At 38.6% G+C, this 26,392-nt stretch overlaps 1 protein-coding gene across 2 annotated transcripts in view; it reads left to right on the top strand.

Annotated features, from left to right (window-relative positions):
• LOC133536148 (astrotactin-2-like) overlaps positions 1–26,392 on the top strand; it is a 747,946-nt gene that overhangs the window by 648,769 nt on the left and 72,785 nt on the right. For both annotated transcript variants that reach the window (XM_061876407.1, XM_061876406.1), the window contains exon 20: positions 14,359–14,500. In XM_061876407.1, coding sequence (XP_061732391.1) covers positions 14,359–14,500 — 142 coding nt within the window. The remainder of the gene's footprint in view (positions 1–14,358; positions 14,501–26,392) is intronic.

Genomic DNA, 26,392 nt, shown 5'->3' with positions numbered 1-26,392 from the left:
AAAGTAAGATGAAATATCTCGAATAATGATATTTGCTTATTTTCTGTCTGATAAGATAATTATTCTCTAAGCAGATTTTATGTTAGTGTTTTACTTGTTTTAAAGGTTTTGGTCCTAAATGATCTCAGTAAGATATTATAGCTTGTTGCTGAGATTTGATGACCTATATTGAGTAACACTGTCATGTTTTGTGGTCACGTTCTGTTTGCTTTTGTACTCGTAGTGCACTCTTGTTTGTTTTTAATTGCAAGCAGGTGCGCCACAAGGTCCGCCCCTCTCCGTGGACGAATCACTGAAAAACACAGGTGCAGAGAAGGAGAAGGCAGGAACACACTAAAAACACAACACAGGGGCAGTATAGCTCGTTTGGTAGAGTGGCCGTGCCAGCAACTTGAGGGTTCCAGGTTCGATTCCCGCTTTCGCCATCCTAGTCACTGCCGTTGTGTCCTTGGGCAAGACACTTTACCCACCTGCTCCCAGTGCCACCCACACTGGTTTAAATGGAACTTAGATATTGGGTTTCACTATGTAAAGCGCTTTGAGTCACTAGAGAAAAGTGCTATATAAATATAATTCACTAATTCACTTTTGACTCCATGACTACCAATTAGTTTTCACCTGTCATGTCACTGACCTGGTTCATTTGGACTCATGCACCTGTTAATCACCACAGCATTATTTAAGCCTGTAGTTGCCAGGCAGTCACCCATGTTATCCATGCCAATGATCCATGTTCTTTTTCTCGTTCCAAGTAAGTTTTTGTTTTCCATGCCATAGTTTGTAAGTTTTGTTTTATACCCATAGTTTTGCCTTTGCGATAGTTTTGAACCTCTACTGCAGGGGTAGGGAACCTATAGCTCTAGAGCCAGATGTGGCTCTTTTGATGACTACATCTGGCTCTCAGATAAATCTTAGCTGACATTGCTTAACACGATAAGTAATGAATAATTACGATGGTAATCACAGTGTTAAAAATAACCTTCAAATTATTAAAACATTCTCATGCGTTTTAATCCAACCATCCGTTTTCTATTGCACCTGTCCAATATGTCGCATTAATGGTAAGAAGTAATATATTTATTATTGGTTAAATTTAAAATAACAGTGCTATTAAAAAGAATAACAGACTTATTTTACTCAAAAAATGTTGGTCTTGTCAAACCTGGACTATGGTGTGGTTTGTTTTCCCTTGGTGCAAAGCGATTGGAACGGACATGGCGTGAAGCTAATGACATCTTTAATCTTAACTCAAAAATATTACAAAAACAAAGGGTATAAACAAAAGGCGCTCCCAGTGGAGGTTAAAAACTTGGCTATGAAAACTAAAATTTGCACAATGGGAGAACTATGAACATAAAATAGAACTTACAAACTATGGCATGAAAAACTTACTTGGACCGAGAAAGAGCATGGATCATCGGCATGGATAACATAGCTGTGTAGGAGGTGATAGAGGGTGAGTAGAAGGTGATGTCGCCAGGCTGACTGCCTGGCAACTGCAGGCTTAAATGGTGACGTGGTGATTGACAACAGGTATATGAGTTCAAGTGAATCAGGTGTGTGAGTTGTGAAAACAGATGAACTGGTTGGTAGTCATGGAAACAAAAACAAACCAGGGTGCGCAAAAACAGGAATTAATGGAGTCAAAAACAAACAGAACATGATCACAAAGAAATGACAGGTCTTACTTAAAAATGAACGCATTTAGTTGTATTCTCACGGAAATACATTTTGAAATATGTGGCTTTCTCAACCAAAAAGGTTCCCGACCCCTGCTCTACTGAGAGCGCCTTTCGTATGTTCCTTTTTTCGAGTGATTAATTGAAAGATGTCAGTACCTTCGCGCCATGTCCGGTCCTGTCGATTTGCACCACTGGAAAACAAACCACACCATAGTCCAAATCATGACAAAAACATGCTTGAAAGTAAACTATCAACTGTTGCAAAGCTGTGTCATCAACACTCACAAGTATAAAACTACTTTTTAAAAGTAATAATTTCTTACTTCAAGCATGAAAAGAAAAATCCTGATTTTGACACAATTGTGTCTCATAATTAAAACAGATGACAGCCAAAATGGACTTTGCTGTTTTATTTTCAGTGAAAAAATAAAAAACGTGTACTCATATAGTAGTACAGTCTGCACAGTACAGTAAACGGACAGTTAATGTTTAAACATTTTTACAAGTGACATTTCTAACATTTTTGAACAGAAAAAGTTCATGCACATTCAGATAAATGCTTCAAAATTACAAAAATGATGTCATGTTATCGATGGAAAAATGCATTTTTAGACCATATGATCTGCCTGAGCGGCTGGGAGACCCCGAGAGTAACAAGCGGTTGCCTTTTTGCCTTTTCATTAAGAAAAATGAACTAGTTTTTAGTATAAGTTTGCTGGTTTCAAGAAATGTAATGCCGAGCCTATATCATTATGTCAAAATAATGGCACTAGTATTTACTTCATTTAAGAATATTTTTCAACGTATTGAGCAAAAAGGTCTCTTTTTTTTGTACCAAGAAAAGAGCACTTGTTATTAATAAGAATATACTTATTTTAAGGTATTTTGGGGTTTATTGAGGTTAGTTAATTTTACTTGTTTTGCAAGGTCTTGACAAGCCAAATTTTCTTGTTCTATTGGCAGATAATTTTGCTCAGTTCAAATAGAGTACCCCTCATTTTTGCAATTATTTTTCTTGCTTTTGAACACTGACTTTTTGCAGTATACATGGTCAAAGTCATTGAAAACTACAATTCCCAGAATGCCAAGGTAACATGGCTGCCAAATTACTGATTGAAGGCACCTGAAAAGGAAAGAGGTTCAGTCATACTCATTTACAAACTAAGCTACATGCAAGGAAGGACAGCAAGCAGCCACAACCGCAAGATCTAGTCGACAAGTTTCTCCAAACACACCAATGGTCGGGAAATATGCTTCATTTGACGACAATCGAGATGCTTTGTTTGATACACTTAACTTGTACCTGCAAGCTTGTTAATTTGCTTACTGGACAATCTTAATTTGTTTGTTCAAACTGCTGGTTTCAAGTTAAATTACTGCATTACACTTTCAGCATTGATTGCATAATGTGTTTGACCAGTTTAAAGCACAGGTAAAAGTTTAAAGCTGAAGTTAAAATGTTAAATGGTTTAAGCTTAAGCTAAAAGGCTTAAAGTTAAAGCTTCTGGTTTAATGTTTAAAGTTAAAACAATATGTAGAACGTTAGGAACATTATTCAGAGTCTCAACGGATAAATTCATGTTTGAATCTTGCTAAAAGTTAAAACATTATGTAGAAAGTTCAAAACATTATTCAGAGGTTTAAAAGCATTTGTAAAACATTGTTTGAAAATACCTGTCAAATTAGATTAACATCTTTTTCTGTGGTTTAAAGGTTTACAACCTGCTGATGAATAATTGAAGAGCAACTCAAATGAAACCAACAATGCTTCAAGTTGGAAAATAAAACTTGATCAATTGGAAATCAAGAGTTGTCCGTGGGTCCTTTTTGGAGTAGATGAGTTGAACTTAACAATAATAATACTCGTATGTTTAATGTGGCGACAATCCATCGAGCTGTGCGGCGACGTAGCTTACTAAAAACATTTTGAAAGATTTTTGAGCACCGTGTTTAATATTTCTATATTCTCAGTGGAACATTTAAAGTGTTTGGGGTTTACTGGCGTCATCTCGCAGTTTACACGTATCTCTTATGTATGACTGCCATCCACTGCTCACATTTATCATCACACCATGTACCCGAAAAAATTGCTGCGAGGTCGGTAAGCACCACCAGAATTAATGCCGTACATTAGGCGCACCGGGTTATAAGGCGCACTGTCGATTTTTGAAAAAAATTAAGGATTTTAAGTGAGCCTTATAGCCTGAACAATATGGTATTGATCCGCCAAATGTTGGCATTTAAATAACCCATCCATCCATTTTCTATCAATCATTCAATCAATGTTTATGTACATAGCCCTAAATCACAAGTGTCTCAAAGGGCTGCACAAGCCACGATGACCTCCTCCGTTCAGAGCCCACAGAAGGGCAAGGAAAAACTCACAATCCAGTGCAATGTCAATGTGAATGACTATGAGAAACCTTGGAGAGGACCACAACAACATGGTAATGTTTGCTGTGGCCTGAAACAACAACAAGGTAACGTTTGTGTGGCCTGAAACAACAACATGGTAACGTTTGCTGTGGTCTTGAACATGGTTAGTTTGCTTGGTCTGGAACAACAACATGGTTACAATTGTTGTGGTTTGGAACAACAACATGGTTACGTTTGCTGTGGTCTGGAACAACAACATGGTTAAATTTGCTGTGGTCAGGAACAACCACATGGTAATGTCTGCTGTGGTCTGGAACAACATGCTAACGTTTGCTGTGATCTGGAACAACAACATGGTAAAGCTTACTGTGGTCTGAAACATGGTAAAGCTTGCTGGGGTCTGGAACTACAACATGGTAAAGCTTGCTGTGATCTGGAACAAGAACATGGTAAAGCTTACTGTGGTCTGAAACAACATGGTAAAGCTTGCAGGGGTCTGGAATAACAACATGGTAAAGCTTGCTGGGGTCTGGAACGACAACATGGTAACGTTTGCTTAGGTCTGGAACGACAACATGGTAACGTTTGCTTAGGTCTGAACCAACAACATGGTGACGTTTGCTTAGGTCTGGACCAACAACATGGTGATGTTTGCTTAGGTCTGGAACAACAACATGGTGATGTTTGCTTAGGTCTGGAACAACAACATGGTGATGTTTGCTTAGGTCTGGAACAACAACATGGTGATGTTTGCTTAGGTCTGGAACAACAACATGGTGATGTTTGCTTAGGTCTGGAACAACAACATGGTGATGTTTGCTGTGGTCTGGAACAACAACATGGTGATGTTTGCTGTGGTCTGGAACAACAACATGGTGATGTTTGCTGTGGTCTGGAACAAAAACATGTTGCGTTTGCTGTGGTCTGGACCAACATGGTAAAGTTTGCTGTGGTCTGGAACAATATGGCCCACAATCAGAAATGCAGCAAGTCTTACAGATACTGGTCATGAGACAAGCAAATATGAAGCTGGGTAACGTATGCTGTGGTCTGGAATAACTACATGGTAACGTTTGTTGTGGTCTGGAACAAAAATATGGTAATGTTTGCTGCGGTCTGTAACAACAAGGCCCACAATCAGAAATGCAGCCAGTATTACAAACGGATAATGTGTCATGAGACAAGCAAATATAAAGCTGGGTAACGTTTGCTGTGGTCTGGAATAACAACATGGTAACATTTGCTGTGGTCCGGAACAAAAATATGGTAATGTTTGCTATGGTCTGGAACAACAACATGGCAACATTTACTGTGGTCTGTATCAACAAGGCTTACAATCAAAAATGCAGCCAGTATTACAAAAAGATATTGTGTCATGAGACAAGCAAATATAAAGCTGGGTAACGTTTGCTGTGTTTTGGAACAACAACATGGTAACGTTTACTGTGGTCTGGGACAACATGGTAACGTTTGGTTTGGTCTGTAACAAGAACATGGTAATGTTTGCTGTGGTCTGTAACAACAACAACATGTTAATGTTTGCTGTGGTTTGTAACAACAACAGGGTAACATTTGCTGTGGTCTGGAACAACATGGTAACGTTTTCTGTGGTCTGGAACAGCATTGCACATAATCAGAAATGCAGCTAATATTACAAACAGATAATGTGTTATGAAACAAGCAAATATAAAGCTGGGTAACGTTTGCTGCGGTCTGGAAAAATACCATTGTAACGTATGCTGTGGTCTGGAACAACATGGTAATGTTTGCTGTGGTCTGGAAAAACACCATTGTAACGTATGCTGTGGTCTGGAACAACATGCTAATGTTTGCTGTGGTCTGGAACATGGCCCGCAATCAGAAATGCAGCCAATATTACAAACAATAATTTGTCATGAGACAAGCAAATATAAATTAATTACACAGACGATACAAGTAAAGGAAATTAAATGAACTCAAATATACTAACAAACGAGGCATAATGATGCGATATGTACACACAGCTAGCCTAAATATAGCATGTTAGGATTATTAGCAATCAAAGGTCACCCTTGTGCATTCACGCACAGCATAAAACGTTTGGTGGGCAAAATGAGACAAAGGAGTGGCATAAAAAATGTCTTTCTGTGGCAGCGACGGAGAAAGTTAAACTGTAAACCAACTAGGGTGAGTTCAAGGACCGCCAAAATTGGTAGGACAAAACGGCACTGGCCAAATACTGTCATCAATGAAGCATAAACACGAACATATTAAACAGTGGACTTTCTAGCAATTAGGAAGTTTTGTGTCATGTTTGTCCTCTTACAGAAACATTTTTAAAACAACAAATATGTTTCCCCATATTTGTTGCCAATAGGGCGGTGCTAAAGAGCCACAGGTTGCTGACCCCCAAAGTAAGGTATCGCAATATGGCACCGTTTCATTTGACTTAAGTCGGTACCAGGTTGTACCAACGAAATTCAGTCTGTACCATTTTAGAGTACCTAATCCGGTACCTATCCCTAATTATTCAATACACAGAACATAAATTCTACAAATGATATTAATTATATTGGCGGACCAACATAATGAAAACAATAAAAGCAACATGATTTTGAAAAGGGCAAATCTTCGAAGGAACAGCAGCACCGGAATGCATTTTTTAGGAAAATATTTCATACAGTGTAAACACATTTCTTTCCGTGAAAAGGTCAAATCACACATTCAGAGAATTGTTTTCCATCTCTTCTTCAGCAACCCTTCCTAATTTTTCCTCTGCCAGCCAGATTTACCCTCCTGTTTACAAGTTGGCACTGTTATTATAAACTAAAGCTAATCTGCCCTTTGCTTGGCGAAGAAATTGTTGGAAACCTAACCTTTTCTGAGTTTTTTTTTTTTTTTTTTTTTTAACTGTTTTGATAGCGCTCACCTTTCCATCATCCCCACAAGCACTGGAAAGTAGCAAAATAGTGGGTTTACACTAAAAAAAAAAGAAACCTTTTAAAAACTCGACTTTGACGAGATTGGAATCTTTTTGTCATTTCCATTACGAGTAAAAGCACAATTTACTCGGGGGAAAAAAAGTGTCTGTTTTGCTCTTGTATGAGGATGTCATCTTGTTCTGATAAAACCGTTCAGTTTTCAACATGAATCACATATTTCCAGTTGTTGCAATACAGCACGTCTGAAAAGGAGTAGGAAGAAGCAGAGCTTATTTAAATCTACTCCTTTTCATACCATAGCAATGATATCCCATTGTTCTCTGTAACAAAACAGTGAATAAATGATAAATACATAATAAATCATAGTAAGTAAACAAATATTAAATACATAAATAACCTGCTCAGTGGCCTTGTGGTCATGAGTTCAAACCCCGGCCGAGTCATACCAAAGACTATAAAAATGGGACCCATTACCTTCCCTGCTTGCACTGCAAAAAGTCAGTGTTAAAAAACAAGAAAAAAATTACTAAAATGAGGTGTATTTTACTTGAACCAAGCAAAATTATCTGCCAATAGAACAAAAAAATTTGGCTTGTCAAGACTTTCCAAAACAAGGAAAATTAGCTAACCTCAATGAACCCAAAATACCTTAAAATAAGTATATTCTCACTAATGACAAATGCCCTTTTCTTGGTAGGAAAAAAAAATCTGACTTTTTTGCTCAATATGTTCAATCAATCAATCAATGTTTATTTATATAGCCCTAAATCACAAATGTCTCAAAGGACTGTACAAACCATTACGACTACGACATCCTCGGAAGAACCCAAAAAAGGGCAAGGAAAACTCACACCCAGTGGGCAGGGAGAATTCACATCCAGTGGGACGCCAGTGACAATGCTGACTATGAGAAACCTTGGAGAGGACCTCATAAGTGGGCAACCCCCCCCCCCCCCTCTAGGGGACCGAAAGCAATGGATGTCGAGCGGGTCTAACATGATACTATGAAAGTTCAATCCATAGTGGCTCCAACGCAGCCGCGAGAGTTCGGTTCAAAGCGGATCCAAGACAGCAGCGAGAGTCCTGTCCACAGGAAACCATCCCAAGCGGAGGCGGATCAGCAGCCTAGAGATGTCCCTAACCGATACACAGGCGAGCGGTCCATCCTGGGTCCTGACGAGCGGTCCATCCTGGGTCTGGACTCTGGACAGCCAGTACTTCATCCATGGTCATCGAACCGGACCCCTTCCACAAGGGAGGGGGGGGGACATAGGAGGAAAAAAAAAAGAAGCGGCAGATCAACTGGTCTAAAAAGGAGGTCTATTTAAAGGCTAGAGTATACAGATGAGTTTTAAGGTGAGACTTAAATGCTTCTACTGAAAACTATTCTTAAATTAAGCACCTGTAGAACTTTGTAGTGTCTGGCCTGGTTTTGTAGGCTGTCAGTACTTTTAGACCCCACACTGCAAGAAGTCAGTGTTCAAAAATGAGAAAAAAAAATATAAAAATGAGGGGTATTTTACTTGACCTAAGCAAAATTATCTGCCAATAGAACAAGACAATTTGGCTCATCAAGACTTTCCAAAACAAATCAAAATTTAGCTAACCTCAATGAACCCAAAAATTCCTTAAAATAAGTATATTCTCACTAATAACAAGTGCACTTTTTTTGGTACAAAAAAAAACTGACTTTTTTGCTCAATATGTTGAAAAATATTCTTTAAGTAAATGCTAGTGCCCTTATCTTGACATAATGATAAGCGCTAGGAATCATGATTTTTTTTTCATGCTTGAAATAAGAAATGATGACTTTAAAAAAGTAGTTTTTTACTTGTGAGTGTTGATGACACAGCTTTCCATCCATCCATCCATTTTTTACCGCTTATTCCCTTTAGGGGTCAAGCATGTTTTACTCAATATAGGTCATCACATCTCAGCAACATGGTGTAATATCTTACTGAGATCATTTAGGACCAAAAGACTTAAAACAAGTAAAACACTCAACATAAAATCTGCTTAGTGAGAAGAATGATCTTATCAGACAGAAAATAAGCAAATATCACCCTTATTTGTGGTATTTAATCTTACTTAGATTTCAGATTTTGCAGTGTGGCACTCCGCATCAAGGGTTGGAATTGGGGGTTAAATTACCGAAAATGATTCCTAGGCGCGGCCACTGCTGCTGCTCACTGCTCCCCTCACCTCCCAGGGGGTGATCAAGGGTGATGGGTCAAATGCAGGAAATAATTTCACCACACCTAGTCTGTGTGTGTGAGAAAATCAGTGGTACTTAAAATTTAACTTTATATTTTTTATCTCAATTAAAAAAAAGGGTTCAAGATGTTCATCATAATTATTGTTCAGTGTACTTTGTGAACATGTGTTGTTTGAACAGTCTCTTAAAGTGAATCATATCAGTGCTTTGTTTGAATTATTCGGTCAATCCATTCCATAATGTAATTCCACATATAGATATGCTAAAGCAGGGGTGCCCACACTTTTTCTGCAGGCGAGCTACTTTTCAAATGACCAACTCGAGGGGATCTACCTCATTTATATATTTCATTTATATTCATTTATTTATGAAAGAGACATTTTTGTAAACAAGTTAAATGTGTTTAATGATAATACAAGCATGTGTAACACATATAGATGTCTTTCTTTCACGAAGACAAGAATATAAGTTGGTGTATTACCTGATTCTGATGACTTGCATTGATTGGAATCAGACAGTAATGATGATAACGCCCACATTTTCAAATGGAAGAGAAAAAAAGTTGTCCTTTCTGTACAATACCACATGAAAGTGGTTGGTTTTTGGCATCTAATTCATCCAGCTTCCATACACTTTACAAGAAAAACATTGGCGGCAAATTCCGTAGCTTGCTTGATTGACATTCACGGCACCCGAGGGTCTTGTGAGATGACGCTGGCTGCTGCCACTTCATTATTATGAAACAATGACAGAGAGGAAGGCGAGAAACACTTTTTATTTCAACAGACATTCGCGCCGTCCTTTCCGTCAAAACTCTAAAAGCCGATTGCACATTTCCTAGCTTCACAATAAAAGCCCTGCTTCATGCTGCCTGCGCTAACAAAATAAGAGTCTCGGAAAGCTGGCGTGCACAAGTGATGTGCACGCCAGCTTTCTGAGGGATCGCTTGTGCACGCCAGTTTTCCGAGACTCTGTATTTAGTTAGCGCAGGCAGCATGAAGCAGGGCTTTTATTGTGAAGATAGGAAATGTGCAGTCGGCCTTTAGAGTTTTGACGGAAGGTACGGCGCGAGAGTCTGTTGAAATAAAAAGTGTTTCTCGCCTTCCTCTCGGTCATATTTTAATAATAATGATCTTGCAGCAGCCAGCGTCATCTCACAAGACCCTCCGGTACCGTGAATGTCATTTAAGTGACGTCTTGGTGAAGATTGATGATCACTAATTTTTAGGTCTATTTTTTTTAAAAGCCTGGCTCGAGATCGACTGACACACCCCCCGCGGTCGACTGGTAGCTCGCGATCGACGTAATGGGCACCCCTGTGCTAAAGGTTTTAAGTATTGTACGTGCATACACGTTTTACATTTTATTTTCCTCCGAAGTTATATTTTTCTTTTGTTGAGAATAGTAGTTGTATATTCTTGGGTGGCAGGTTATAGTTTGTTTTGTGCATCATTTTAGCTGTTTGCAAATGCACCAAATTGTTGAATTTCAATATCTTTTATTTTTTATAAAAAAAAACGATTTGTATGTTCTCTATATCCAAAATTATGTATCATTCTAATTGATCTTTTTTGTAACAGTTAGTGAAGGAAGCACACATTTGTAGTTGTTTCCCCATATTTCTGCACAATAACTCAGATATGGTAACACTTGCGAGCAGTAAAGCATATGTAGTGATTTTTGGTCTAGGACAGGGGTGTCTAATGTACGGCCCAAGGGTTTTATCCGAGGCGCGGGATGAGTTTGCCAAGTATAAAAATTAACCAGATTTTTTTTTTTTTCAAATGAAAGAAACTGCTGTTCTAAATGTGTCCACTAGATGTCGCAATGGCAATTCTTTGTATTTTGGACTTAGATAGGTCTAAGTCTAAGATACAAGATAGTTTAAAGGCCTACTGAAATGAGATTTTCTTATTTAAACGGGGATAGCAGGTCCATTCTATGTGTCATACTAGATCATTTCGTGATATTGCCATATTTTTGCTGAAAGGATTTAGTAGAGAACATCCACGATAAAGTTCGCAACTTTTTGGTCGGTAACAGAAAAGCCTTGCCTGAACCGGAGTCGCAGACGATGACGTCACATGTTGATGGCTTCTCACATATTCACATTGTTTTTAATGGGAGCCTCCAACAAAAACAGCCATTCGGGCCGAGAAAATGACAATTTCCCCATTAATTTGAGCGAGGATGAAAGATTTGTGTTTGAGGATATTGATAGCGACGGACTAGGAAATCAGATGTTTTTAGACACATGTACTAGGATAATTCTGGGAAATCCCTTATCATTCTATTGTGTTGCTAGTGTTTTAGTGAGTTTAACAGTACCTGATAGTCGGAGGGGTGTGTTAACTGGTGTCTTAGGGGAGTCGACGGCAGCTTTATGGACAGCGCAAGCTTAGCTGATCTCCGGTAAGAAGCGACTTTTTACCACAATTCCTCACCGAAACCTGCTGGTTGACATTCGGTCGGGATCCATGTTCGCTTGACCGCTCTGAGATCCATAGTAAAGTTTTACCTCCGGGAATTTTAAACAAGTAATCACTGTGTGTTTGTGTGGCTAAAAGCTAAAGCTTCCCAGCTCCATCTTTGTACTTTGACTTCTCCATTATTAATTGAACAAATTGCAAAAGATTCAGCAACACAGATCTCTAATATACCGTGTAATTATGCCATTAAAGCAGACGACTTTTAGCTGTGTGTGTGTGTGCAGCGCTCATATTTCCTAACAATCCATGACATCACGCGTAGACGTCATCATTACGCGACGTTTTCAAGAAGAAACTCCAGGCAAATTTTAAAATTGCACTTTAGTAAACTAAAAAGGCCGTATTGGCATGTGTTGCAATGTTAATATTTCATCATTGATATATAAATTATCAGACTGCGTGGTTGGTAGTAGTGGGTTTCAGTAGGCCTTTAAGAATAGTACCGTATTTTTCGGCGTATAAGTCGCTCCGGAGTATAAGTCGCACCTGCCGAAAATGCAAAATAAAGAAGGAAAAAAACATATAAGTCGCTCTGGAGTATAAGGGGCATTTTTGGGGGAAATTTATTTGATAAAACCCAACACCAAGAATAGACATTTGAAAGGCATTTGAAATAAATAAAGAATAGTGAACAACGGGCTGAATAAGTGTACGTTATATGACTCATAAACAGAGGTGGGTAGAGTAGCCAGAAATTGTACTCAAGTACGAGTACTGCTACTTTAGAGATTTATTACTCAAGTAAAAAGTAAGGAGTAGTTACCCAAATGTTTACCTGAGTAAAAGTAAAAAGTATGTTGTGAAAAACTACTTAGGTACTGAGTAACTGATGAGTAACCTGTTCGTTTAATGATGACGGCAACAAGTAATGCACAAAAACATAAAAATAGCAATGAACAAATTCAGAGCCAGGAATATCTCTTAAGCAACTAAAACAATAATATATATTTGGTTTTAACGTCACATATTAGGGTAAGAGTCATTCAAATAACTATAACATATAGAACATGCCATCCATCCATCCATCCATCTTCTTCCGCTTATCCGAGGTCGGGTCGCGGGGGTAGCAACTTAAGCAGGGAAGCCCAGACTTCCCTCTCCCCAGCCACTTCGTCTAGCTCTTCCCGGGGGTTCCCGAGGCGTTCCCAGGCCAGCCGGGAGACATAGTCTTCCCAACGTGTCCTGGGTCTTCCCCGTGGCCTCCTACTGGTTGGACGTGCCCTAAACACCTCCCTTGGGAGGCGTTCGGGTGGCATCCTGGCCAGATGCCCGAACCACCTCATCTGGCTCCTCTCGATGTGAAGGAGCAGTGGCTTTACTTTGAGTTCCTCCCGGATGGCAGAGCTTCTCACCCTATCTCTAAGGGAGAGCCTCGCCACACGGCGGAGGAAACTCATTTGGGCCGCTTGTACCCGTGATCTTATCCTTTCGGTCATGACCCAAAGCTCATGACCATAGGTGAGGATGGGAACGTAGATCGACCGGTAAATTGAGCGCTTTGCCTTCCGGCTCAGCTCCTTCTTCACCACAACGGATCGGTACGTCGTCTGCATTACTGAAGACGCCGCACGGATCCGCCTGTCGATCTCACGATCCACTCTTCCCCCACTCGTGAACAAGACTCCTAGGTAGTTGAACTCCTCCACTTGGGGCAGGGTCTCCTCACCAACCCGGAGATGGCACTCCACCCTTTTCCGGGCGAGAACCATGGACTCGGACTTGGAGGTGCTGATTCTCATTCCGGTCGCTTCACACTCGGCTGCGAACCGATGCCATACATTTACCAAACAATCTGTCACTCCTAATCGCTAAATCCGAGGAAATCTTATACCTTTAGTCTCTTACGTGAATGAGCTAAATAATATTATTCAATATTTTACGGTAATGTGTTAATAATTTCACACATAAGTCGCCCCTGAGTGTAAGTCGCACCCCCGGCCAAACCATGACAAAAACTGCGACTTATGGTCCGAAAAATACGGTAATTCTTGGTAGATGATGCGACATATACACAAAATAAACCACTTCAGTGGAGGAAAATGATCAAACTACATAAATAACATACTGTAATTGAAAATGAACACCAATGAGTTGGCTGATGACTATTATCACATAGATTAGTCACAAAATATAAATAAGGACACATACAGTTGTGATTAAAATGATTCAACCCCCACACAATTTTGGTGTTTTAGCAAATTGGACATGTATTCTGTATTTTGTTTATAGTCATATCAAATAAAGATGCATTAAATAGACGAATGCAACTTGAATTACAACATTATATTTTGTAACATACCAAACAGTGTCATTTCTCTTGATATCTCATTGACAAAATTATTCAACCCCTTGAAGATCATAAATCTTAAGGACAGAATATGAATAAGGTCTTTTCAATCAGGTGCTGAAAACACCTGTAGATGTTATTAGAACCTTAACGAGCAACAATTAAACTGACTGAAAAAGACTGTGACGCTCAGCTTCTTGTAGATGGTCAATGGTGTATTTGCAACATGGTGAAGTATAAGGAGTGGTCAAAGAAGTCAAGAGAGGAGGTAATTTCTCTTCATAAGAAAGGATATGCATATAAGAAAATAGCAAAGACATTACACATTCCAAGAGACACAGTTGGGAGCATAATCTTAACCCTCCATCCCATTCCGTCTCTCCACCAGGTGAAGTGTTGAGCTTGCTGGACGATCTCTTCTCCGGTTTGGGTTCGTCCTGCGTGGTACCCGGCAAGAGGAGTGCTGAACATCCCCACGCTCTGCTTTATTCTGTCGTGTTCAAGTGCCTGGAGCCTGACAGTCTCTACAAGTAAGTCTGATGCCAAATTTTCCTGGAAAAGGTGATCGCTCTATTTTGGTTGTTGTAATTATTCCTGCCTGCGAGGTAATTTTCATGATGGAAAAGGGATGTGTTGTTGTGTATGACTGTGTCGTATGAGCCGGAATTATTTGCTGGGTTCCTGTGTAGCTCTTAGAAGTATTGACTCGTTGCATAACTTTAAAGGCCTGCTGAAACCCCCTACTACCAACCATGCAGTCTGATAGTTTATATATCAATGATGAAATATTAACATTGCAACACATGCCAATACGGCCGGTTTAGTTTACTAAATTGCAATTTTAAATTTTGCGCGAAGTATCCTGTTGAAAACGTTGCGGTATGATGACGCTTGCGATCGTAGCGGACATTTTTTTTCCACCCGATCCAAGCTATAAGTAGTCTCCTTTAATCGCATAATTACACAGTATTCTGGACGTCTGCGTTGCTGAATCTTTTGCAATTTGTTCAATTAATAATGGAGAAGTCAAAGAAGAAGAAGAAAGATGTAGGTGGGAAGCGGTGTTTTGCAGCTGCCTTTAGCAACACAAACACAGCCGGTGTTTCCTTGTTTACATTCCCGAAGGTGAAGCTTTACTATGGAACGGAGCGGTCAAGCGAACATGGATCCCGACCACATGTCAACCGGCAGGTTTCGGTGAAAAAATTGGGGTAATAAGTCGGCTCTTACCGTAGACATGAGCGGAGCTTGCGTCCTCCTGCAGCTGTGTGGCTTCCCTCAGAGACACCCGGGGCCAAAACCCCTCCGACTTTCAGGTACTGTATAATCTCACTAAAACACTAGTAACACAATAAGCAGATAAGGGATTTTCCAGAATGATCCTAGTAAATGTGTCAAATAACATCTGAATCGCTCCCGCTGCCCTCGCCTTTTTTTATTTTATTTGATTAGTCCTTCACTCTCACTATCCTCATCCACGAAATGTCATCCTTGCTCAAATTAATGGGGAAATTGTCGCTTTCTCGGTCCGAATCGCTCTAGCTGCTGGTGGCTATGATTGTAAACAATGTTCAGATGTGAGGAGCTCCACAACCGGTGACGTCACGCCCATATCGTCTGCTACTTCCGGTACAGGCAAGGCTTTTTTTATTAGCGACCAAAAGTTGCGAAATTTATCGTCGATGTTCTCTACTAAATCCTTTCAGCAAAAATATGTCAATATTGCCAAATGATCAAGTATGACACATAGAATGGACCTGCTATCCTTGTTTAAATAAGAACATTTTATTTCAGTAGGCCTTTACATCTCAAACGGTTTTATTATATCTTCTAAAGCAAGGGTCCCCAAACTTTTTGACAAAGGAGGATGCATTAGTTACAAACACTATAAAAGCCAACTAAGTTTACAAACCGAGGTTCCACTGTATTGCAAAGTATTATGATATTCTACATAGTTCACTGATACATTTAAAAAGCAGTTTGAAACTTAAATTGTATACCATATTTTCCAGATTTTCCGGACTATGTATAAAGCGCACTTAAAATCATTTTTTTTTTCTCAAAACTCGACAGTGCGCCTAATAACCCGATGTGCCTGATGTACGGAATAATTCTGGTTTTGCTCACCGACCTGGAAGATATTTTAATTGGTACATGGTGTAATAAGTGTGACCAGTAGATGGCAGTCAAACATAAGAGATATGTGGTAATAGGTAAGATGGCAATATCACTCAAGTAAACAACACCAACATTTTGTATGCTCCATTAAAAAAATAGAACATTACACACGGCGCTCAAAAATCTATCAAAATGTTTTAGTACAACTTTGGTAAGCTATGAAGCCGCTCCGCCTGCTGGGTTGTCTTTGCATTAAACATACAAGAATTATTATGGTGTGTGTGTGTATAAGGTAAGACATATCTGGCATTTTGTTTCGTAATATTATGCAAAAGCAACTTTTCTTACCTTCTGGTACCTGCTGGTCTGTATTTGGGATCTGCATAAATCCTGAAAAATGTATCCGCCTTTGTAGTCCGTAGAGACACCGCAGTCAATAAGCTTCTTTTTCTCTATCTTCTTGTTATGGGACATTCATCCTCCGCTGTTGCCATTTCTAATATAAAGTACTGTAAAGTTCGTACTTATAATTGTCACTAAACTCGCCATAAAAGTGCTAAAACATACCGGTGTAGTGAGTGTACATTGTTCACCCGATGGAATAAGTGGTAGGAAAATGGATGGATGGATGAACTTTAGTTAATAGAGTTCCGTTCAGACGGTTTTTCATAAGACATATTTGTTGTTGTTTCCGGATGAGGAGACGCTGCTCCGTTATTGATTCCTTATCTTCTGGTACCTACTGATCTGTATTTGGGATCTGCATGAATCCTGAAAAATTGTGTGTGTCCGCCTTTGTAGTCTGTGGCAACTCCGTGGTGGTTAAGCTTCTTTTTTTCTCTATCTTCTTGTTATCTGACATCCATCCTCCGCTGTTACCATTTCTAATATAAAGTAGTGTAAAGTTTATCTGTCAGTAAACTCGCCATGAGAGCGCTAAAACATACCGGTCGGTGTAGTGAGTTTACATTATTCGCCCAAGGAACTTTTGTTAATAGAGTTCTGTTTGGACGTTTTTTCACGAGACACATTTGTTGTTGTTTCTGGATGAGGAGATGCTGCTCTTTTATTGATTGAAGTAAAGTTTGAATGTCATTAAAACAGTTAGCTCCATCTTTCAAGACTTTAACCACTCCCGTCCTTGCACGCCACACCGCTACAAAAAAGATGACAGAGAGAAGACGCTGCCGAAGGTGAGCCACGTGAATAGGACCGCCCACAAAATGGTGCATCCTGAAGCGACTGTCGGAAAGCGGCTTGAAGATGATCTGTAAAACATAATCCATGCAACATTTTGACCAAAGAACTACCGTTACATGTTAAGTAGACCAAGAGGAAGTGTTTTACATTTAGAAAAAAAATAATAATTCGGTGTGCCTTTTTAAATGTAAAAAGATCAAAAATAGACCATTCATCTTGCAGTGTGCCTTATGGTCCGGAAAATACGGTATATGTACTGTAGATGACAGTAGTAATTCATTGAAAAAAAAAATAGTCAAACTATGTAATTCAAATGATTTATTTCCATTTATTGATGTGTACACGCAAGTGTTTTGAAAATTAAATATATAGTGTATATATAAAAAAAAAAAGATCAATCTACTTCTACCATCATCTTCCTCCATAAGGCCTCAGTTAGCTTGGTGAGAAACTACCATACGACCCAGTAAACTGCAGCTCTGTACTACAGACAGCACTCGTGCAGCCCCAGACACGACCACACATACAGTATTCAGTAGACACACCATTGGACAAATTAAATTCTTCAGTTAGCTTAAGGGGGGACCACTGATTAGTTTAGTCTACATTGAAAACACATCCCTGTGGTCTAGATGTTATGTTTTGGATATGCTTCAGTGTGTATTTAGTGTAAACTTTGCTCCACAGTCACTTTTGCAACCTGTTATTTGAGTCTGTCTGCAATATGTTCGATTCTGGAGGCATTCCCAGATTGCAAATGAAACCAGGCCCCACACTCTCCAAAAGGGTTCATAATTTATCTTTTGAATTTGCACACTGTTAAACGGGAACATTATCACCAGACCTATGTAAGCGTCAATATATACCTTGATGTTGCAGAAAAAAGGCCATATTTTTTTTTTAAACTAATTTCCGAATTCTAAATGAGTAGTCAACCGCCATTTTCTCAAAGACATTATAAACATCGAGTCTAATCAGCTCTGTTATTTTCCGTTTTTTCGACTGTTTCCCGTACCTTGGAGACATCATGCCTCGTTGGTGTCTTGTCGGAGGGTGTAACAGCACGAACAGAGACGGATTCAAGTTGATTTACGTAGACTGTGCATCGATTAGCACAACATGCTAATTGATGCTAACATGCTATTAAGGCTAGCTGTATGTAAATTTGTAGCTATATTTGCATCCAGCCTTTCCTCCACCCACATTTAATGCCAAACACTTACCTATCGACAAATTTAAGTTGCTCCAGTGTCACAAGATGCGAAAGTCCCTTGTTTGGTCTGCACATTTTAACGGCGATGCTAAGGCAGACATGGCACAGAGATGTATGGATATCCTGCAGGTGCATTTCCAATGATAAAGTCAACAAAATCACAAAGGTGAGTTTTGTTGATGTTATTGACTCTTGTGCTAATCAGACATATTTGGTCGCGGCATGACTGCCAGCCAATCGATGCTAACATGCTAATTAGGCTAGCTGTATGTACATTTGTAGCTATATTTGCATCAAGCGTTTCGCTCCGCCCACATTTAATGCAAAACAAACACTTACCAATCGACTGATTTATGTTGCTCCAGTGTCACAAGATGCGAAAGTCCCGATCATTTGGTCTTCACATTTTACTGCCGATGCTAAGGCAGATATGGCCAAATAGCGTCAATAGCTATTCGCTCAATAGCTTCAGTTTCTTCTTCAATTTCATTTTCGCTATCGGCCTCCATATTCAAACCATCCGTTTCAATACATGCGTAATCTGTTGAATCACTCAAGCCGCTGAAATCCGAGTCTGATTTCGAGCTAATGTCGCTATATCTTGCTGTGCTATCCGCCTGGATAGCATGTATATCCCTGGATGACGTCACAGGAAAATGGACGGTGGCTTCACAGATAGCGAAAATCAGGCACTTTAAAGCCTTTTTTCGGGATATTCTATGATGGGTAAAAACAATTTTAAAACTTCAAAAAATAAAATAAGCCACTGGGAACTGATTTTTATTGGTTTTAACCCTTCTGAAATTGTGATAATGTTCCCCTTTAAAATATACATCTTGAATTTGCCAGTTCTATTTAAAACATTTAAGAAAATATCAATAAATATTATATAGAATCACCCAGTAACATTAGGTATGGCACACCTAACCTAATTGATTCAGAGTGCATAAAAAATTTGCTTTTCACAGCATTTATGTCCCGGTTTCCCTGTCCTATAGCCTGAAGCAGAGGCGGAAGAGCTCCTCCCTCTTGACTTAATATCCAAATAAGCACCTCCACCTCGCTGTGACATCACAACGTAGCCAAACTGCAAAACCAAGGAATCCACAACTGCGTGCATGCTCACACTAACATGCATCAACCTTATGCACTGCTTGATTTTTATAAAATATAATTTTTATAAAATAAAATTTACAATTTTATTTCTAAAAAAAAAAAAAACAACTTAATTTTAAGAGCTATTTACTTATTTTTAGTCATTGACTTTACACCATCATCTTAATTTCAGCATGGATAATAAATGTTATATTGTCAATTCTAGTTTAAAGATATTACAAATGGAATAAAATAACTGAGATATTTTGATTTTCTCCACAGATAAAATCTTGATTAAAGATTCTGCAACATCCATTGGATGCTTAATTTTAAGAATGGCAAGTTGAATAATGTGAAGTGAAGTGAATTATATTTATATAGCGCTTTTCTCTACTGACTCAAAGCGCTTTACATAGTGAAAACCCAATATCTAAGTTACATTTAAACCAGTGTGGGTGGCACTGGGAGCAGGTGGATAAAGTGTCTTGCCCAAGGACACTGGCAATGACTAGGATGGGGGAAGCGGGGATGAAACCTGGAACCCTCAAGTTGCTGGCACGGCCACTCTACCAACCGGGCTATACCGCCCCTTTACTACTTGTTTTCAGAATAAAAAATACTTCTGCTTATTTTTAAATATACAAATCTTAATTCAAGATGTCTTATCAAGTGTTTTTTAAATTTTTCTTTTCCCTAAAATCTAGTCTCTTTTCATCTACTATGTCTCTCTTGGCATTGTTTAACACAAGTTTGCTTTAACATGGATGTTTTTTAGTATGTGGAATGTTGCCGGTGTATCTGAATATGCAAACTCATCGTAGAGTTGCTCTAACGGAGATTCGATCCTTCAAAATCCAGAATTTTGTACAACATGCTAACTCAGGGCTCGCCAACCCAAAACGTTGAAAGAGCCATATTGGCAAAAAAAAAAGAAAAGCATTATAATGAAGGCAATGCATGACATAAGTGTCTATAATAACTATAATAGCCTACTATCGAAATGCCTGTCGCAGGCTGAAACAAATCTTCGTTGACAAAAATGTTGAAATGTATTATTTATTCTACACATTTTTACAACATTGGAAAACATTAGTAAATCAGAGGCTACTCAAAAGGTGAGAACTCCTGGACATTGCTGGTTTAGACTGCCCAAAAGGTATATATGTGTGTGTCCAAGTTAAAGGAAACCGCAGGCTCTCTTCTTCTAATGGAATTATAACAATCTTTGGCAAGCTAGGTAATGTTTGCTGTGGTCTGGAACAACATGGCACACAAACAACTATCTGAAATGCAGCCACTATTACAGGGGTCGGGAACCTTTTTGGCTGAGATAGCCAAAAAGCCAAATATTTTAAAATGTATTTCCGTAAGAGCCACATAATATTTTTTTTAACATTGAACACAACTAAACATATGCATTTTCAAGTAAGACCAACATTTCTAGAGTATAATAGATCTCTAATTCTTTGTAATAACATTGTTATTCTGAAGCTAACTATGGAGAGGCGTGGCCCGCCGGCCTGCAGCAAACTGGGGTGTGCCAGGACAGGCCTCGAAATCAGCGAGAGCTGCGTAGATGGCCCACCTGAGCCTTGGTATCTAATCACCTGTCGCTCTGTTATAAGCAGCAGCCAGGAGGAGGGACGGGGTTGGGGCTGGGGCCAGAGCGCGAGCGAGAACGAAAGAGAAAAATACAATTGCTGGAAAGCAACTGAGAGACTTATTGAAAAATAAAGCAATAGTGTAACCCTGGAACAGACTCTCATGTCCGTGCTTGGTGGTCTGAAGAACCCCCAGGAGGACAAGCCCCACACTAACCAATAGTAAATAAATAACTTCTTAACGCAACTTATTGAACAGGTGCGGTAGTAAACGGATGGATGGACTAAAAATGCATGAGAATATTTTATGATTTGAACATTATTTTTAACACTTATTACAAGTGGAATTATTCATTACTTATCATGTTAAGCAATGTCAGCCCAGATTTATCCGAGAGCCAGATGCAGTCATCAAAAGAGCCACATCTGGCTCGCGAGCCATAGGTTCCCTACCCCTGCACTATTACATACAGATAATGTGTCATTAGACATGCAAAACTAAATTATATACAAGGAAGATACAAGAAAAGGAAATTAAATTAGCTCGAATATACCTCCAAATGAGGCATAATGATGCAATATGTACATACAGCTAGCCTAAATAGCATGTTAGCATTAAATTAGCTTGCAGTCATGCACTGACCAAATATGCCTGATTAGCACTCCAAGAAGTCAAAAACATCAACAAAGCACACCTTTGTGCATTCACGCACAGCATACAACTTTTGGTGGACAAAATGAGACAAAGGAGTACAGATTTTACATGTAAACAAACTGTTGCATCACAGTCCACACTATGGTGAGTTCATGAACCGCCAAATTTAGGACAAAATGATGTTCACAAAATACTCTCATCAGTGAAGCATACACACAAACATATTAAACAGCGGGCTTTCTAACAATGGAGAAGGTTTGTGTCATGTTTGTCCTCAAACAAAAAACATACGATAACAAAAAAATATATATTTTTCCCCCATCTTTTTCCATTTTCTATCTCTTTAAAAAAAATGCTCCAGGGTGCCACTAGGGCGGCAGTAAAGACTTGCTGACCACCACGCTAATTCGCTTGGCTACTTTGCTGTGTCAAAGCATCTTCTTGTTGGAGGAAGTTGAGTGAAATGACTTGTGCCGGAATCATATATTTTCCTCTTGCAGATATTGACATCAAACCATTCTCTATTCAAGATAGCATTTAAAAACAGAGGCAGGGCTCAACGGCACTAAAATAATAATGGTTGTGTGTTGATCAGTATTGAGTTAGTTACTGAAAACCAGTAACTAGTTACAGTTACTAGTTTATTTCAAAAGTAACTCAGTTACTAACACAAAAAATTAATGTGTTACTGTGAAAAGTGACTATTTGGATCATGGGTCACCAACGCGGTGCCCGCGGGCACCAGGTAGCCCGTCAGAACCAGATGAGTAGCCCGCTGGCCTGTTCTAAAAATAGCTCAAATAGCAGCACTAACCAGTAAGCTGCCTCTATTTTTAAAAATGTATTTATTTACTAGCAAGCTGGTCTCGCTTCGCTCGACATTTTTGATTCTAAGAGAGACAAAACTCAAATTGAATTTGAAAATCCAAGAAAATATTTTAAAGACTTGGTCTTCACTTGTTTGAATTCATTTATTTTTTTACTTTGCTTCTTATAACTTTTAGAGAAAAAATACAACCTTAAAAATGATTCTAGGATTTTTAAACACATTTTTACCTTTTTAAATTCCTTCCTCTTCTTTCCTGACAATTTAAATCAATGTTTAAGATTTTTTTTTTTTGTACTGTAAAGAATAATAAATACATTTTAATTTAATTCTTCATTTTAGCTTCTGTTTTTTGGACGAATACTATTTGTGAATAGTTCTTCAAACTTTTTATGATTAAAATTCCCCAAAATTATTCTGGCAAATCTAGAAAATCTGTAGAATCAAATTTAAATCTTATTTCCAAGTCTTTTGAAATTCATTTAAAATTTTTGTTCTGGAAAATCTAGAAGAAATAATGATTTGTCTTTGTTGGAAATATATTTTGGTCCAATTTGTTATATATTCTAACAAAGTGCAGATTGGATTTTAACCTATTTTAAACATGTCATCAAAATTCTAAAATGTATCTTAATCAGGAAAAATTACTTATGATGTTCCATAAATTCTTGTTTTAATTTTTGCTAAAAGATTTGAATTAGGTAATTTTTCTTTTATTTTTTTCGGTTGAATTTTGAATTTAAAGAGTCAAAATTGAAGATAAACTATGTTTCAAAATTTAATTTTCATTTTTTTTTCGTGTTTTCTCCTCTTTTAAACCATTCAATCAAGTGTTTTTTCATCATTTATTCTCTACAAAAAATGTACGACGGAATGACAGACAGAAATACCCTTTTTTTAATATATATATATTTATTTATTAAAGGTAAATTGAGCAAATTGGCTATTCCTGGCAATTTATTTAAGTGTGTATCAAACTGGTAGCCCTTCGCATTAATCAGTACCCAAGAAGTAGCTCTTGGTTTCAAAAAGGTTGTTGACCCCTGATTTAAATACTTCTATTTTATTTTTCTTTATTTTTATTTTTTAATTAATTTTAGGTCCCCTTTAATGCCCTTTTAGTCTTCGTTTCAGTACTGTTATTGCACTGAAAAATAATACAATCTGTTGATCAACTTGGCATGCATTTGCATCCCTGAACTCTGCTAAGCAAAGTGGTCTACATACAACACACAAAGACAAAGATATGTTTCAACGGGCCGATTTATTTCAGGACAGAAAAAATCACAAAACTGTTTTAAGTAGCTGCAACATAACAAACAGCATAATAACAACATAACTGTAAAATAAGGAAGACACACACTACACACACAAAGCCTAACCAGGCATTTTTTTCTCTTAAGGAATTATGAAATAAAATCATGTCTGAAGCCCAAAACACTCTACACATTTTCCCAGGTTCAGTTTAGAGATAAGGAAATATTGTCCTGGCCCAATAGGATCCCTCTTTATGATTTGGGAACTTTATAGTCTATACATTTCGAGCAAGGGTCGGCAACCTAAAATTTTGAGAGAGCCAAATTGGACCAAAAATACAAATACAAATATGTCTGGAGCCGCAAAAAAATAAAAGCCATATTACATACAGATAGTGTCATGAGATATAAATTGAATTATGAGGACTTAAAGGAAACTAAATGAGCTCAAATATACCTACAAATGAGGCATAATGATGCAATATGTACAGCTAGCCTAAATAGCATGTTAGCATCGATTAGCTTGCAGTCATACAGTGACCAAATATGCCTGATTAACACTCCACACAAGTCAACGTCAGCAAAACTCACCTTTGTGCATTCACGCACAAGGTTAAAAGTTTGGTGGACAAAATGAAACGGAAGAAGAAGTGGCATAAAACACGTCTTAGAAAGTCGGAGAAAGTTATACATGTAAACAAACTACGGCCTAGCGTGAATAACATGTTAGCATCGATTAGCTTGCAGTCATGCAGTGACCAAATATGTCTGATTAGCACTCCACACAAGTCAACGCCAACAAAACTCACCTTTGTGCATTCACCCACAACCTTAAAAGTTTGGTGGACAAAATGAAACGGAAAAAGAAGTGGCATAAAACACGTCTTAGAAAGTCGGAGAAAGTTATACATGTAAACAAACTACGGCATAGCCTGAATAACATGTTAGCATCGATTAGCTTGCAGTCATGCAGGGACCAAATATGCCTGATTAGCACTCCACACAAGTCAATAACGCCAACAAAACTCACCTTTTGTGCATTCACGCACAACGTTAAAAGTTTGGTGGACAAAATGAAACGGAAAAAGAAGTGGCATAAAACACGTCTTAGAAAGTCGGAGAAAGTTATACATGTAAACAAATTACGGCCTAGCTTGTATAACATGTTAGCATCAATTAGCTTGCAGTCATGCAGTGACCAAATATGCCTGATTAGCACTCCACACAAGTCAATAACCCCAACAAAACTCACCTTTGTGCATTCACCGACAACATTAAAAGTTTGGTGGACAAAATGAAACGGAAGACGACGTGGCATAAAACGTCGGAGAAATTTGTACATATTCGTAAACAAACCACGGTGCGTTCAAGGACCGCCAAAAATAGTAGGACAAAACGGCGCTCGCCAAATACTCGAATCAGTGAAGCATGTTTAATAACAAAACAGTATGCTTTATAACAATTAGGGAGGTTTGTGTAATGTTTGTCCTCCGACAGAAACTATATTACAACCAAAAATATATTTTTTTACCCCCTCATCTTTTTCCATTTTTCATACATTTTTGAAAAAGCTCCAGAGAGCCACTAGGGCGGCGCTAAAGTAGAGCTGCGGGTTGCCGACCCCCGCTTTAGAGTGATGTGATAATCAACTAATCTATAAGAATTGAGAGAGTGTGTGTACCTTCAGTGCTGATTGATGAGCAGAGGCAGAGTTTGGAGTGTTTTCTTTAGCTGGCTTTCCATTTTTTATGTCCTCACTGTGTCCAGGTACGTGGAAAATGTTTTCCGTGCCATTTGCTGTTTGATGCCCGATATCATGCTAATTAGCTGCCTTGAAAGCGGGTGACTTCACTGTAGAAATAGCCTGCATGTCTTTTAGCACATCCGCTGCGATGGCTCTCTCAATGTTGTCCTGGCTAGCAGTCCCTCCGTTAAAATCCAGCCGCTGTTGCTTAGATGGTGTTGGAGGGGAAGTGTCTTTCTTTACTGGCTTCGTCGAAGGATGTTGCTTTTCTAGCTGTTTCAGCAGATTTGAATTGCTGTTTCGGGCAGTACATGGGATCTTTGATCCAAGACGCAACTTACGTTGAACTAAAATGTTCTTTTCTTTGTGCTCCACAAAAGAAAAATAGTGAGAATAGCTCCATGTGAAGAAACTCGACTTTGGCTCCGCGATTATGTCACACAGCGCGCCTTTTCTGCAACTCTCCAGTAAAATACACCGAGATCTTCTCAGTTTCTAGCCGATACTACATAAAAAATAACGGAAAAAAACGCAGTAACGCATTATGTAGTAACGGTAACTGAGTTGCTGAAAACAACAACGTTACAGTAACGCATTACAAAGTAACAAGTGTTGATAATGACTCACTGGTGTTGAGTCATTATCAACAATCTATAATACTTTACAAAAATACCTAAGGTATTTCCAAGTTTAAGTTCAATCAATCAATCAATC

This window comes from Nerophis ophidion, linkage group LG17 (genome assembly GCF_033978795.1).
Source record: "Nerophis ophidion isolate RoL-2023_Sa linkage group LG17, RoL_Noph_v1.0, whole genome shotgun sequence".
NCBI classification, from domain to species: domain Eukaryota; kingdom Metazoa; phylum Chordata; class Actinopteri; order Syngnathiformes; family Syngnathidae; genus Nerophis; species Nerophis ophidion.
This window is presented reverse-complemented; position numbering and strand designations above follow the sequence as displayed.